Raw genomic sequence first — 12,243 nt, 5'->3', positions numbered from 1 at the left:
GCAGGAATGCTTGTGGGTGGCCACTGCACCATTGGTGGCCTCTGAAATGGGTTTTTGCCTTTTTTCTGAACAAACATTTGAACCAAGTGTGACTTAGCTGTGCGTCCACACAGGTGTGTGCATATCTCTGTGTGTGTGGACGTACACAAGCACGTGTGAGTGTGTGCGCACGTGCGTGTGCATGCACGCACATCTGTGTGTGGACGTACACAAGCACGTGTGTGTGTGCGTGCGCGTGTGCATTATGCACACAAGCATTGTCCCTGCTTGTGGTGGTTCCCACCTTGAATTTCATGTACTGACTTGGCATTTGGGTTGATTTGCCACCCACGATCTGACGAGGGTATAGGCCAGGGGTGGTGGTGGGGTCTGGGAGATCCTGGCTGTTGGGAGGGTAAGGATGGGCTAGGAGGGGGTGGGAGTGGGGAGTGGGGTCCGGGTGCCGAGGGACAAATCCTGCCTCTCACCCCGTTTACTCTGTTTCTTGATTCCAAGCCTCCATTCGGAGAAGGAAAGGGGGTGAGTCATCTACTGTGCTCGGGGCCCGGCTTTGCCTGACCCTTGGCTGCGGAAGTGCTTGTGTGTGAGGGGCTCCTGTTCGAGTCAGGGGGTCTGGGATCCTGGGTTGCACCCTCCTGTTGGCCATCTCCGTGGGGGGCTGCTGGGGGCACAGTGGAAGGACCTGGGAAGGGTCAGATGGGCCTGAGGTGGTGAGTGTGGCCACAATCCTCGGGGGCTCGAGTGAGTTGGGGGCAGCAGTGTGAGGGCCATGGGGGCTGCTGAGGCGGAGCTGGAAAGGCATCCCAGTGGAGGCCACAGCTCGTGCCACAGCCTGGAGCAGAGGGGGGAAGGGTTCAGAAAGCCCAGCTGTGGAGCTCGCTTGGGGAACAAGGTGACTGGGTTGGTGGGGGCGGGGGAGTCAGGTGCTCAGCCCCAGCCCGTGTTGCTTCTCTCTGCTTGTTCTCTGGGGCTCCTGTGCCTGGTGTGTGGGTCCCGTCTCTGTGCTGATCTGTTACGGGGTCAAGCCTAAGGCTGGCACCCTTTAGGAGCAGGAATCTGTGCCCCAGAGCTCTTGTCGCCCAGGTTGTTGGCTTGACCACCCCTGCCCCTCCCGTCAGACCTCCCACCCTGGATCCTTTGAAGCTCCTTCCTGTATGTCCTGGATGTCCAGCCTGGCTACATGAGGCACAGCAGCCAGGCGGGGACAGAGTCTGGGCCTGGGCGCCGAGGTCCAGGGTCTGGTGGGGTCTAGGGCCTGGCCTTTGCCAGCCGGCTCCACCTCACGTGGAGACCGGAGCCTCTTTCTGCTGCACAGGAGTCTGTGCCAAGCAGGGGCCTGAGGTGGCTTTGTGGCCCCAGGCGTGTGTGTTCACTCGTTTGTCTTTGTGCCTGGTGCCCGCCCACCCCTCACTCTGGGATCCACTGGACCTTCCCTGTGCCAGGGACACACTTGCCTGTCTGTCTGAGCCCGGGTTCCCTATGTGACCTGCGATCTCACCCTCTGAATTCTCCCGTCGCCCTTGCCCCGGTCCCAGGTGAAATGCTTTCCCTTTTCAGGGTCTTTTCAGGTATAAAACAGATGACTAGGTCTCCTCTGGGGACACTTTTCTTCACACCTTTGAGGCAGACACACAAGCTATTTCTGGAATATTTTGGTTCTTTCCTCAGCTCATTAGCGGGGCTCCCAGGGTGCTCTGCTGTGGCCTGTGTGCTGCTTCCAGTTGTAGGGGAAGTGACGGCGATTCGTCGCCCCCGCAGGCCCCTCATCCCTGCTTGGGTCCTGGTTCAAACAGCTGCATCCCCAGCTGCGTCCCTGCCACATAGCGACCCCTGACAGCCAGTGTAGTGCCCCAGACCTGGTTCCTAATGGGCTTCATTTCTTTTGTTAAGTATCTAAAGTCATTTATTTAAGAATGTAGTTTTCTCATTTTGTTGGGGATTGGTGTCCACCTCACCAGCTTGTAGTTTGCAGAATTCTTGATTCTTTTCCTTTTGAAAATAAGTCTCGTCTGGCCTCAGCACCATGGCCCCATGGCCAACAATATTCGCTTTGCTAATAACTTCACATGCACACTGCTTTGGGTCTCTGAGATTGAGTGCTTCTGGACCTAGAGACGCAGCCTCTAAATCCACAACTCGGGTGAGCGTGCGCCCCGTGTGTCCCACGGAAATATCTTCTCTCCGCTCACGTCTTTATGTCTGTGGTTTCCGGATAATCTGGTTGTTAAGTCTGAACTCTTACTTATGGGATCTATGATCTGTGGCAACTTATCTCTCTCAGAGCTTCAGATTCTTCTTGGGTACGATGGGGGCAATAGCGATCCCTTCTGCCTGTGGTGGTTGCAGCATGAGAGGGGCCACATAAACCTCTTCGAACTCTGGAAATCCCCACAGACTTAGCACATGGTGATCATGGTGATCTCAGCTTCCAAAGGGAAATTACTTAACCTCATTACAGAAGCAAACAGGAAGGCCCCTCTAACAGCCCGCCCCTGTCTGCACCTGGTGGCGCTGGGAGCTGTGCACAGGCCAAGCGAGCTGGTCTGTAGATGGAGCGTGTTTTGATGGTCACTCGTAGCATTTGTTGAACTCTCTTGTATCTGGGGACCAGGCTGGACACGCAGGGCATATGCTGGCAAGGGTATTTGCCCTCCTCTCCTGACAGCCCATGTGCTGTTTGGGGAGATGAGGTGCACAGACATGAAGAATTGTAGCAAGTGTGTCCTCAGTGCTTGTGTTGAGCCAGGCACAGCTGTAGCACTGCTGCCGTATGTGCTAATTCTCACAACAGACACTGAAGCAGGTACCTTTCTTAATGCCTGTTATCAGATCAGGAAATCAAGTCACGAAGAGATTAGGTCAGAACAGTCAGTATACAGCATGGGTCTGGGCTGGGTCGGGTACTGTACATCTCGGAGGAGTTTATTTCCTTCCCCACGGTAATTGCTGAGCAGTGCTGGGAGGAGGTGTCAGGGCTGACCACAGTTCTCCAAGGGGGGCACTTGGGGCATAAAAGGACGAAGTGTAACCAGATGCATGGTCTCTATGGTTGGCACAGCTCCTAAGAGTCTGGAAGGGCTCAGGGATTTCGAGGCTGAGTGATGGGTGGGCTGCGGTGGGGCTCCTGGATGAGAGGGGCAGTGTGGCAGCCAGGTGGACGTGGGAGCTGCCCCCAGCCCCTGCTGTGTCCCGTGTGCTGGCCCTAAGCGGGCCCTCCCCAGTCATCTGTCCACAGCTGATAGGTTTCAGACACAAGTGTTTGACGAAATCTCCAAGTCACTTGGTAATCAAAAACACCACTTTCAAAAACATTACATAGCTTTAAGAAAAACAAGCAAACAAAGTTTTTCTTTTATAACAGATTTGAAAAGAGCGCCGCCCGAGGGCACCTGGTTCAGGCCTCAACCCTGGGCTTGTCCTTCCCCCTCCTGGCTTCTGGGGCTGCTTTCTAAGGGGCCGGTGGAAGCCCCCTCAGCACTGCCCCTCCCAATATCCTCTTCTCTGCACCCCCCACCCGAAAGCAGGGTGGGGCTGCTTTTCGGGGGTTGTAGGTTCTGTGGCCTCCTGATCTGCATATAGCTATTTCTTAGGTCTCTAGCCTCCGGCAGTGAGACCCCACCCTGCCCCCCATGGTTCTTGGTTTATACACATTCTTTGTGGGCAGCGACTGTACATCCGGGTCTGTTCGGGGGCTGCAGCTTATCTTTCGGCGCGGCGGCAGTACAGACAGGCGAGTAATGCCATGTGCTAGGAGGAGAATGGAGGGCAGAGGGAGACGGGGAAACTGAGGAGGTCTCTGGGCTGTGAACAGTCCCGCCCCCGCCTGGTCCTCTCCCTAATGGTCAGCCAGGCTTTTCCTGGAGCGGGGTTCGTGGGGTCCCCTGGAGCCTCCCTGAGGACGGAGGGGCCAGGTTGGAGCAGGGTCTGGGTTCTGGTGTGTGAGGGGCTTGGCTGGGATACAAGTTACGGGGCCTCCTGTCTTGGTTCTGGATTGCGTGCCTTGGGGAGTGAGGGGGCCGAGGTGGGCGGGGCCCCAGTGGCCTCTGTCAGCAGCCCCGGGAGGACCAGCCAGGATGCATGAGTGGGGCTGCAGGGGGCTGTAGCGGGTTCAAGGTCCCTGTGGCTGAGACGGCACCTCCTTGGCTGTGCAGAGAAGCTGGATGAGATCCTGGCAGCCGCCACGGAGCCGGCGCTGAGGCCAGACATCGCGGATGCTGACTCGAGAGCTGCCACCGTCAAACAGCGGCCCACCAGTCGGAGGATCACCCCTGCTGAGATCAGCGTAAGCCAGCCTGGCAGCTGGGGGCACTGGGGGATGGGTGGGGCACGGGGTCAGAGTGCCATGTCCCCAACTGGGTGTTTGTGCATTTTGGAGGGTGAGGGTCCGTCATTTGGACTCCACTCTCCAGGGGTGGGGGTGAAGGACCCCATAGCGTCTCCCGAAGACACCTGGGGCCATCAGCCCTCAGAACAGCCACAGTCCAGCTCGTGCTGAGCTCTCACTCTTCTGGCGCCTCCCGCCTTAGGCAGGTTCTGTGCCACCTAGAGCAAGGACCCCAGCCGTGCTGAGGCCACAACATGGTGTCGCTGTCCCCCCCGCCCACTCCTCTCACTTGGCACCTTCTGGGCTGCTCCCCCAGCCTCACCTCGGCCATACCCAGGACCCCTGACTGCTCTGGCCCGTCTGCATCACCCCTGCCCAGTGCTGCCTATGCCTGTGGGCCCGCAGCCATGCCCCTGTTCCTTGGAGGCAGGGCCTGGGCCTGGCTTCTGGGTCAGACACCATGGGAATTAGCACATGGGGTGTCTGATCTCAGGCTTGGGAGGAGGATGGGTGGGGCTGGATGGGCAGCTGGGGACCCCAGTGCTCTGGAACCTTCATATACCCCCGCCCCCTCCAACTCTCACAGTCACTGTTTGAGCGCCAGGGCCTCCCAGGCCCAGAGAAGCTGCCAGGCTCCCTGCGGAAGGGGATTCCACGGACCAAGTCTGTAGGTATGGCTGGGCTGGGAGCTGCATGGGGCTGGGGGACTGGGGCGGGGGCTGGAGTGCGTGCGGGGCTGGAGGACCCTGTCTCTCCCCACCCTTCGACTGAGGTTTCCAGTTTCTGAGTCCTGTCTCTCCCTGGCCCCAACCCAGGAATCTCATTTTTTGTGGATGTATATGGGGGTGCGTGTGGGGTGTCAGTCCTTCCCCCAACCCAGAGATACTCTGCTGAAAGATACCCCTGAGGCTTCTCGCCGTCTGTCACCCGCTGCCAGCGGGCACCCCCGTCTGTACTTCCCACAGACACCAGCACCCCCATCCCCGGGTCTTCCATATCCTACCCGGCTGTGCCCCCTCCAGCCCGAGTACCTGTCACGTTTCTGTCGCTAAGCTACCCTCCCCCGTCCCCCCGGCACCCCAGTTATTGCTCTGTATCTCTCCTCTCCTTCACAGCCAGTTTTCTCCGGAAGTCACCCATACTTGCTGTCTCCCATTCCCTGCCTGCCTCTCGGCCTTTTAGGGAATTGTCCATACCTGAAACTGTTCTCACCAGGGTCACCAGTGGTTTCCAGGGCGTTCCTCCCAGTGGACACATTTGATTTTGCTGCTCCCTCCTCCATGAAACTTTCCTACCCAGGGCTTCTAGGACAACACTTACTGGTTTTCCCCTCAGTTCTCAGGCTGGACCTGTTCAGTCCCCAACGTTCCCCTGCCAGATGTGGGTCCTTCTCAAGGCTATGTGTCCTTAGCCTCTTTGCCTTCTGCACCAGTCTCCTTGGGGCCTCATCACATCTCACCCTTGGCCATCTCCTCTCTTGTTGACCCCAGACTGGGTCATCTAATAAGCCCCACCCACTGCTCCTCCCTCTAGGCATCTAGTCCCCCCTTACCTGCCCACCTGTCCATCCATCCACCTACAGACATGTCCAGCTGTCTGTCCATCTGTTCACCCACTGACCTTTCCACTTGTGCATCCATTTGTCCCTGTGTACCCTGCCGCTCTGTGTTCTACACACACTGGTTCCTTTAGTACTTACAGTAACCCTGCTGAGGTAACACCATCAGTACCTCTGGATTATAGATGAGAAAACCGAGGCAAAGAGGTAAAATGACTTGCCCAAGGTCACACAGCTGCCTTACCTGTCTTCTATTCACTCATCTGGCCAGTTTCCACAAACCCAATCCCTCATTCACCCCAGGACCCCTGCTGATTGATGCACACTCTCGGCTGATGCTGGGCAGGGTCTGGGGGCTCAGTTGGAGGAGGTGACATGTCTGCAGACAGCTCAGCTCAGCAGTTACATGGGGGGTGCAAAAGCACATTTACTAGGGAGCACCAACCATGCTTGGGTGTCAAGAAAGGCCGGGCATGTGTGTGTGTGTGTGTGTTTGGGCTCAGACATGCAGGATACTTGGCTGAGTTGGGGTTTCTGAGAGATAATGGCATGAATTGCTGATAGCAGTGGTCCTTCAGAGACCGCTGTGGGTCATTTCTGTAGGTAGGAGGGTGGGGGAGAGGACACATGAGACTGCAGCTACTTTGGAGCCAAGAGGCACTCCCCCCTCACCTCCCTGGCCTAAGCCCTGGGCGTCCTCTGTGGTTTCCTCCTTGTTCTCTGCCTCCCCACACAAATTAGGGATGGCCGGCTTCCTCACTGTCCTTGCAGCCCTCCCTGGCCAGGCCTCATTGTCTTGTGCCTCAGCGTCTGGAGACCATAGCTTTGGTCTCCTCTTGACCTCCTGCCCCAGCTTCACCCTCTAGTCCATCCCTCTGGCCACAGGGGGCTTTCTGCAGAAGATATCACCTCACATCCCTAGAGTTGGTCCTCTGTGGGCTCTGCCTTGCCTTGGGGCACTGAGGCCCAGCCCCAGCCCTCTCCTGCTTCATCTAGGGACCTTTGTCTCTGCCTCCCTCTGATTTACATCTACCAGGACTGGCTGTTCTCCACCTGACCTCACTCTGCCTGGATGGCCTGTCCCTCAGCCCCACCCAGTCTCAGTACTGACCACCACAGGTCCGCATCTAAGTGCCTGTCCTTCAGGCTGTAAGCCTCTCAGTGGAGATTGCCAGCTGTTCCCTGCTCACCCTCCTGGACCCTCCTGTGCTCAGTCCATAGGTGGCTCATCTTTAATCCCCCTTGCCCTAGCCTGCTGCCTGTCACCCACTTGAACGCTGGCTGAGGTGTCAGACTCCGGGACTCCTACCCCTTGTCCTGGCTACGTGGCCCTGGGCACACATCTCAACCCTTGAAACCTCAGGGTCCTGATCCATAAACACGGGGACCATCTAGTACCTACTTCCTAAGGCCACTCTGAGGTTCGCACAGAGGGCTGTACTCACAGACTGAGTACTGAGTAACTGCTCATGGTGATAGTAGATGTAGGTCCTGCATCTTGAGGCTGGTGCACAGAAAGTGCTGGAGAAATGCTCACGGCTCTTATTTGGGCAGCGGCCCCACCCGCTCTGTATCAGAACGGATTCCCATTTTCATCACAAGGAAAGTGACTTGTCTTTACCCTGGGTCAGAACGTGGCGTGCTGACCCTCCGGCGTGTTCCAGGTGCACTAGCTTGTCCCACGTGGCTCCATCTCATGCACAAGCTTGTGGGTGTTGAGCTGTGTTTATATGCTGCGCAAGAAATGCAGCGGGGAGGAGACCCAGGCCGAACCTGGCACAGAATCTGTGTCCAGCATTGGGGGTGGAAGGCTGGCCTAAAAATGATGATGGTGATGACGACGACGACCTCGGCCACCTTCCTGGGGGCTCAGCCCTGTGCTATAAGCTTTAAATGGCTTCACTTTGCACTTCAGTGGGAGGGGGCAGGTCTCCAGAGATGAGGAAACTGAAGTGCCAAGAGGTTAAGAGGTGTCAGACAAGAAGTGGCAGAGCTGGAATTCAAGCCTTATCTTATACAAAAGCTCCCCCATGCCCCACGCCCCTTGCTGAGCTGGGGGGGTAAAAGAGCCGGTATGCAGGACACACGCAAACAGTGCCGGGTGGGAGGCCTGGTGAGCACTGTGGTGGCCAAAGGAGGAGGTGGTTGGGAACAGGCAGTCTGCATCCTCCTGAGTTCATAAAAATGCGACCAAGCCCAGAGTGAGGCCAGGTGTAGATTCCCAAAGAATTGTTCCAGAGACCTGTGTGTCAGCACCGAGGAGCCACTCCTCCACTCTCCTTGGATCGGGCTGCCTTACACCTGCAGCCTAACTGAACACACCTGCAGCACACGTGTACGCATTGTGTACACAGGAACGCTCGGGAGGTCCTGCCCTGTCCTAGCTGGGCGGCAGGACAGTGGGGGCTCTGAGCGCTCGGGCCCCGACCCCGCACAGATCCTAATGACAGCTGAGTGCAGCCGGAAGTAGGGTTCACTCTCAGTCTGTGTTGTCCATGAGAGAACTGGGGCGTAGAGGGGCTCAGGGCCTGGCCTGGGGTCACACGGCCAATAAGGAGTGAAACTAAAACACGTGTCAGGTGCTCAGCCTGCCATTCCACTGCCGCCCTCCCTCCCTCCTGCCCAGCCTTTCTGAATTTCCGCCACTAGGGCTATGGCAGTGACCTCCTGGCAGCCTCCCCCGGTCCAGTGCCCCTCGGTCTCTGGGGTAGAGCCTTTCAGGACTTCTCTTTACAAAGCCTCCCTCACCTGGGCATCGGCTCTCTCCCCGGCCACAGCCCTGCTGCCCCCTTGTCCACAGCGCATCACTCCTGCTTGGGAGAGTTCCCGCTCATTTCTGACCATCTCCCTGGTTCCCGCCTCTGGTTGCCACCAGGGCCTCCCAGTGACACCTGCTTGTTCCACTGCTGGTGGTTCTGAGATGAGGTCTTGCTCAGTCTTGTGTGCGAAGGCCTGTGCCAGCCACCTCCTGGCCCTTCTCTGCAGTTCTGTCCCCACGACTGGGGGTGGGGGTGGGGCTGCCCCTGCCCTCCTGTGGTGTTGACCTTGGGCCCTCTCCATGTACCCAACCTGAGTAGGCAGAATTTGGGTCTTCTGTCACAGCCTCTGCCGGGGGGCCCTCCTCTCCGTTATATCTGAACGGATACCTCTCCCCAGTCTCCGCAGGAGCCCTCCCAACCCGGCAGGGACGAGCCCAGACTGGGGATCTTGCTCAGATCCCCTGCTCTGGGATCCCCGCGTCTCCCCCTTACCTCATACTGGCGCCCACGCCCACCCTGACTCCGTCCTCTGGCTGGCGGCCAGCACCGCCCGCGGAGGATTGAGAAGGCGTCTTGGCGTCCGGGACCTTGGCCGCCCTGGGGTGTGGGGGCGGGGCCGGCCTCTGCGGCCGGGGAGGGCGGGCCCCTGGGTCGGGAGGGGCCTCCTCGACGGCCCCTGGCTCCTGGGCCGGGCTCACTGGGGCCCCTCTGTCCGCAGGAGAAGATGAGAAGCTGGCGTCCTTGCTGGAGGGGCGCTTCCCGAGGAGCACGTCGATGCAGGATACGGTGCGCGAGGGCCGAGGTATCCCGCCCCCGCCGCAGACGGCCCCGCCGCCCCCGCCCGCACCCCGCTACTTCGACTCCGGGCCGCCCCCCGCCTTCTCGCCGCCGCCTCCGCCGGGCCGCGCCTACGACACCGTGCGCTCTAGCTTCAAGCCCGGCCTGGAGGCGCGCCTGGGCGCGGGCGCCCCGGGCCTGTATGATTCCGGCGCGGCCCTGGGGCCGCTGCCCTACCCGGAACGGCAGAAGCGCGCGCGCTCCATGATTATCCTTCAGGACTCGGCGCACGAGGCAGGCGACGTCCCCCGGCCCCCGCCAGCGGCCACCCCGCCGGAGCGCCCGAAGCGTCGGCCGCGGCCGCCCGGCCCCGACAGCCCTTACGCCAACCTCGGCGCCTTCAGCGCCAGCCTCTTCGCGCCGTCCAAGCCTCAGCGCCGCAAAAGCCCGCTGGTGAAGCAGCGGCAGGTGGAGGATGCGCAGGAGCGCGCGGCCCTGGCCGTGGGCAGCCCCGGCCCGGCGGGCGGCAGCTTCGCCCGGGAGCCCTCCCCGACACACCGCGGGCCTCGGCCGAGCGGCCTCGACTACAGCGCCGGAGACGGCCCCGGGCTCTCGTTCGGCGGCCCGGTCCCAGGGAAGGACCGGCGGCTGGAGGAGCGGCGGCGCTCCACCGTCTTCCTGTCTGTGGGAGCCGTCGAGAGCAGCCCTCCTAGCGCAGATATGCCCTCCCTGCAGCCCTCCCGCTCCATTGACGAGCGCCTGCTGGGGGCCGGCGCCACCACCGGCCGTGACCTGCTGCTGCCCTCCCCCGTCTCCGCTCTGAAGCCATTGGTCAGCGGCTCGAGCCTTGGGCCTTCGGGCTCCACCTTCATCCACCCGCTCACCGGCAAACCCCTGGACCCCAGCTCACCCCTGGCCCTTGCCCTGGCTGCCCGGGAGCGGGCTCTGGCCTCTCAGGCGCCCTCCCGCTCCCCCACACCTGTGCACAGCCCTGACACCGACCGCCCTGGGCCCTTGTTTGTGGATGTGCAGGCTCGTGACACTGAGCGAGGGCCCCTGGCCTCCCCAGCCTTCTCCCCGAGGAGCCCCGCCTGGGTTCCTGTGCCTGCTCGCAGGGAAGCCGAGAAAGCTCCCCGGGAGGAGCGCAAGTCACCGGAGGACAAGAAGTCCATGATCCTCAGCGTCCTGGACACATCCCTGCAGCGGCCAGCCGGCCTCATCGTCGTGCACGCCACCAGCAATGGGCAGGAGCCCAGTGGGCTGGGGGCCGGAGAGGAGCACCCGGGCACCCCAGAGCTGGCCCCGGCCCCCACGCAGTCGGCCGTGGTGGCAGAGCCCCTGCCTAGCCCCCGGGCCCAGCCTCCTGGCAGTACCCCGACAGACCCCGGGCTGGGCCAGGGCAGCTCAGAGGAGGAGCCGGAGCTGGTATTCGCTGTGAACCTGCCGCCGGCCCAGCTGTCCTCCAGCGATGAGGAGACCAGAGAGGAGCTGGCCCGCATTGGACTCGTGCCGCCTCCTGAAGAGTTTGCCAATGGGGTCCTGCTGGCCACCCCACTCCCTGGCCCAGGTCCCTCGCCCGCCACGCTGCCAGGCCCGGCCTCAGGGAAGCCGAGCAGCGAGCCGCCCCCTGCCCCCGAGTCCGCAGCGGATTCGGGGGTGGAGGAGGCCGACACGCGCAGCTCCAGCGACCCCCACCTGGAGACCACGAGCACCATCTCCACAGTGTCCAGCATGTCCACCCTGAGCTCGGAGAGCGGGGAACTCACCGACACCCACACCTCCTTCGCCGACGGACATACTTTTCTACTCGAGAAGCCACCAGTGCCTCCCAAGCCCAAGCTCAAGTCCCCGCTGGGGAAGGGGCCGGTGACCTTCAGGGACCCGCTGCTGAAGCAGCCCTCGGACAGCGAGCTCGTTGCGCAGCAGCACCACGCCGCCGCCGCCGGGCTGGCCTCCGCTGCCGGGCCTGCTCGCCCTCGCTACCTCTTCCAGAGAAGGTCCAAGCTGTGGGGGGACCCCGTGGAGAGCCGGGGGCTCCCCGGGCCCGAAGACGACAAGCCAACTGTGATCAGTGAGCTCAGCTCCCGCCTGCAGCAGCTGAACAAAGACACCCGCTCCCTGGGGGAGGAGCCGGTTGGCGGCCTGGGCGGCCTGCTGGACCCTGCCAAGAAGTCGCCCATCGCGGCAGCTCGGTGAGCAGGGCGGTGTGGGGAGGGTCCTGTCCCCTGTCCATGCCCACCCCGTTCTTCCTCTTGTCCTTCCGCGGCTCCCTCTGTCCCTCGTCCACAGCCCGTCCTGTCCCCTCCCTCACCTGTCCGTGGCACCCATCCCTGTGCTTTTCCCGCCCACATCTCTGTCCTTGATCTGGCCTTGCTTTACCTGTCTGAGACTGAAGGCTCTTTCAGCGATCTGAAATATCAGGAGTTCTGTTCTTTCTATCCCTGTCGGTGCTGGCAGTGGGAGCTGGGCACCCACCAGAGACCCAGGCTGGCCACGAACGCCAGCACAGCCCTGCTGGAGGCTCCCTGCCCCGGAGTCCCTGCGCTCTCACTCTCACACCGGACGTGGCTGCCTCTGCTACCATCAAGGGTCGTTCTCTGGTCCACACTCAAGTTGCAGCTCTCCCCCACCCCCACCCCAGCTACTTGGCTTCTCTGTGGCCACATGGCTGTCCCACGTGGCCGGCGCCATCGTTCCTCGCTTCCTTTCGTAGCTGCCTTGCTTCCTTTTGAAACCTGGAGTACAGTGGATCCTTTTCCTCTTAGGACCCACCACCAGTTTCCCGTTTTCTCCTCCGGAAACATTTCTGTTCTGTCTCTCAGCAC

General features: G+C 60.9%; 1 protein-coding gene across 1 annotated transcript in view; it reads left to right on the top strand.

The window, feature by feature from the left end:
• The window catches only part of SHANK3 (SH3 and multiple ankyrin repeat domains 3), a 41,248-nt gene extending 29,634 nt beyond the window's left edge, over positions 1 to 11,614 (top strand). The window contains exons 20-23 of the mRNA XM_007454078.1: positions 496 to 519; positions 4,152 to 4,282; positions 4,911 to 4,995; positions 9,360 to 11,614. Of these exons, the coding sequence (XP_007454140.1) occupies positions 496 to 519; positions 4,152 to 4,282; positions 4,911 to 4,995; positions 9,360 to 11,614 (2,495 nt within the window). The remainder of the gene's footprint in view (positions 1 to 495; positions 520 to 4,151; positions 4,283 to 4,910; positions 4,996 to 9,359) is intronic.
• The last annotated feature ends 629 nt before the right edge of the window (positions 11,615 to 12,243 follow it).

This window comes from Lipotes vexillifer, unplaced genomic scaffold (genome assembly GCF_000442215.2).
Source record: "Lipotes vexillifer unplaced genomic scaffold, Lipotes_vexillifer_v1.1 scaffold382, whole genome shotgun sequence".
NCBI lineage: Eukaryota > Metazoa > Chordata > Mammalia > Artiodactyla > Lipotidae > Lipotes > Lipotes vexillifer.
Note: the sequence above shows the minus strand (reverse complement) of the source record. Positions and strands in the feature narration are given on the sequence as shown.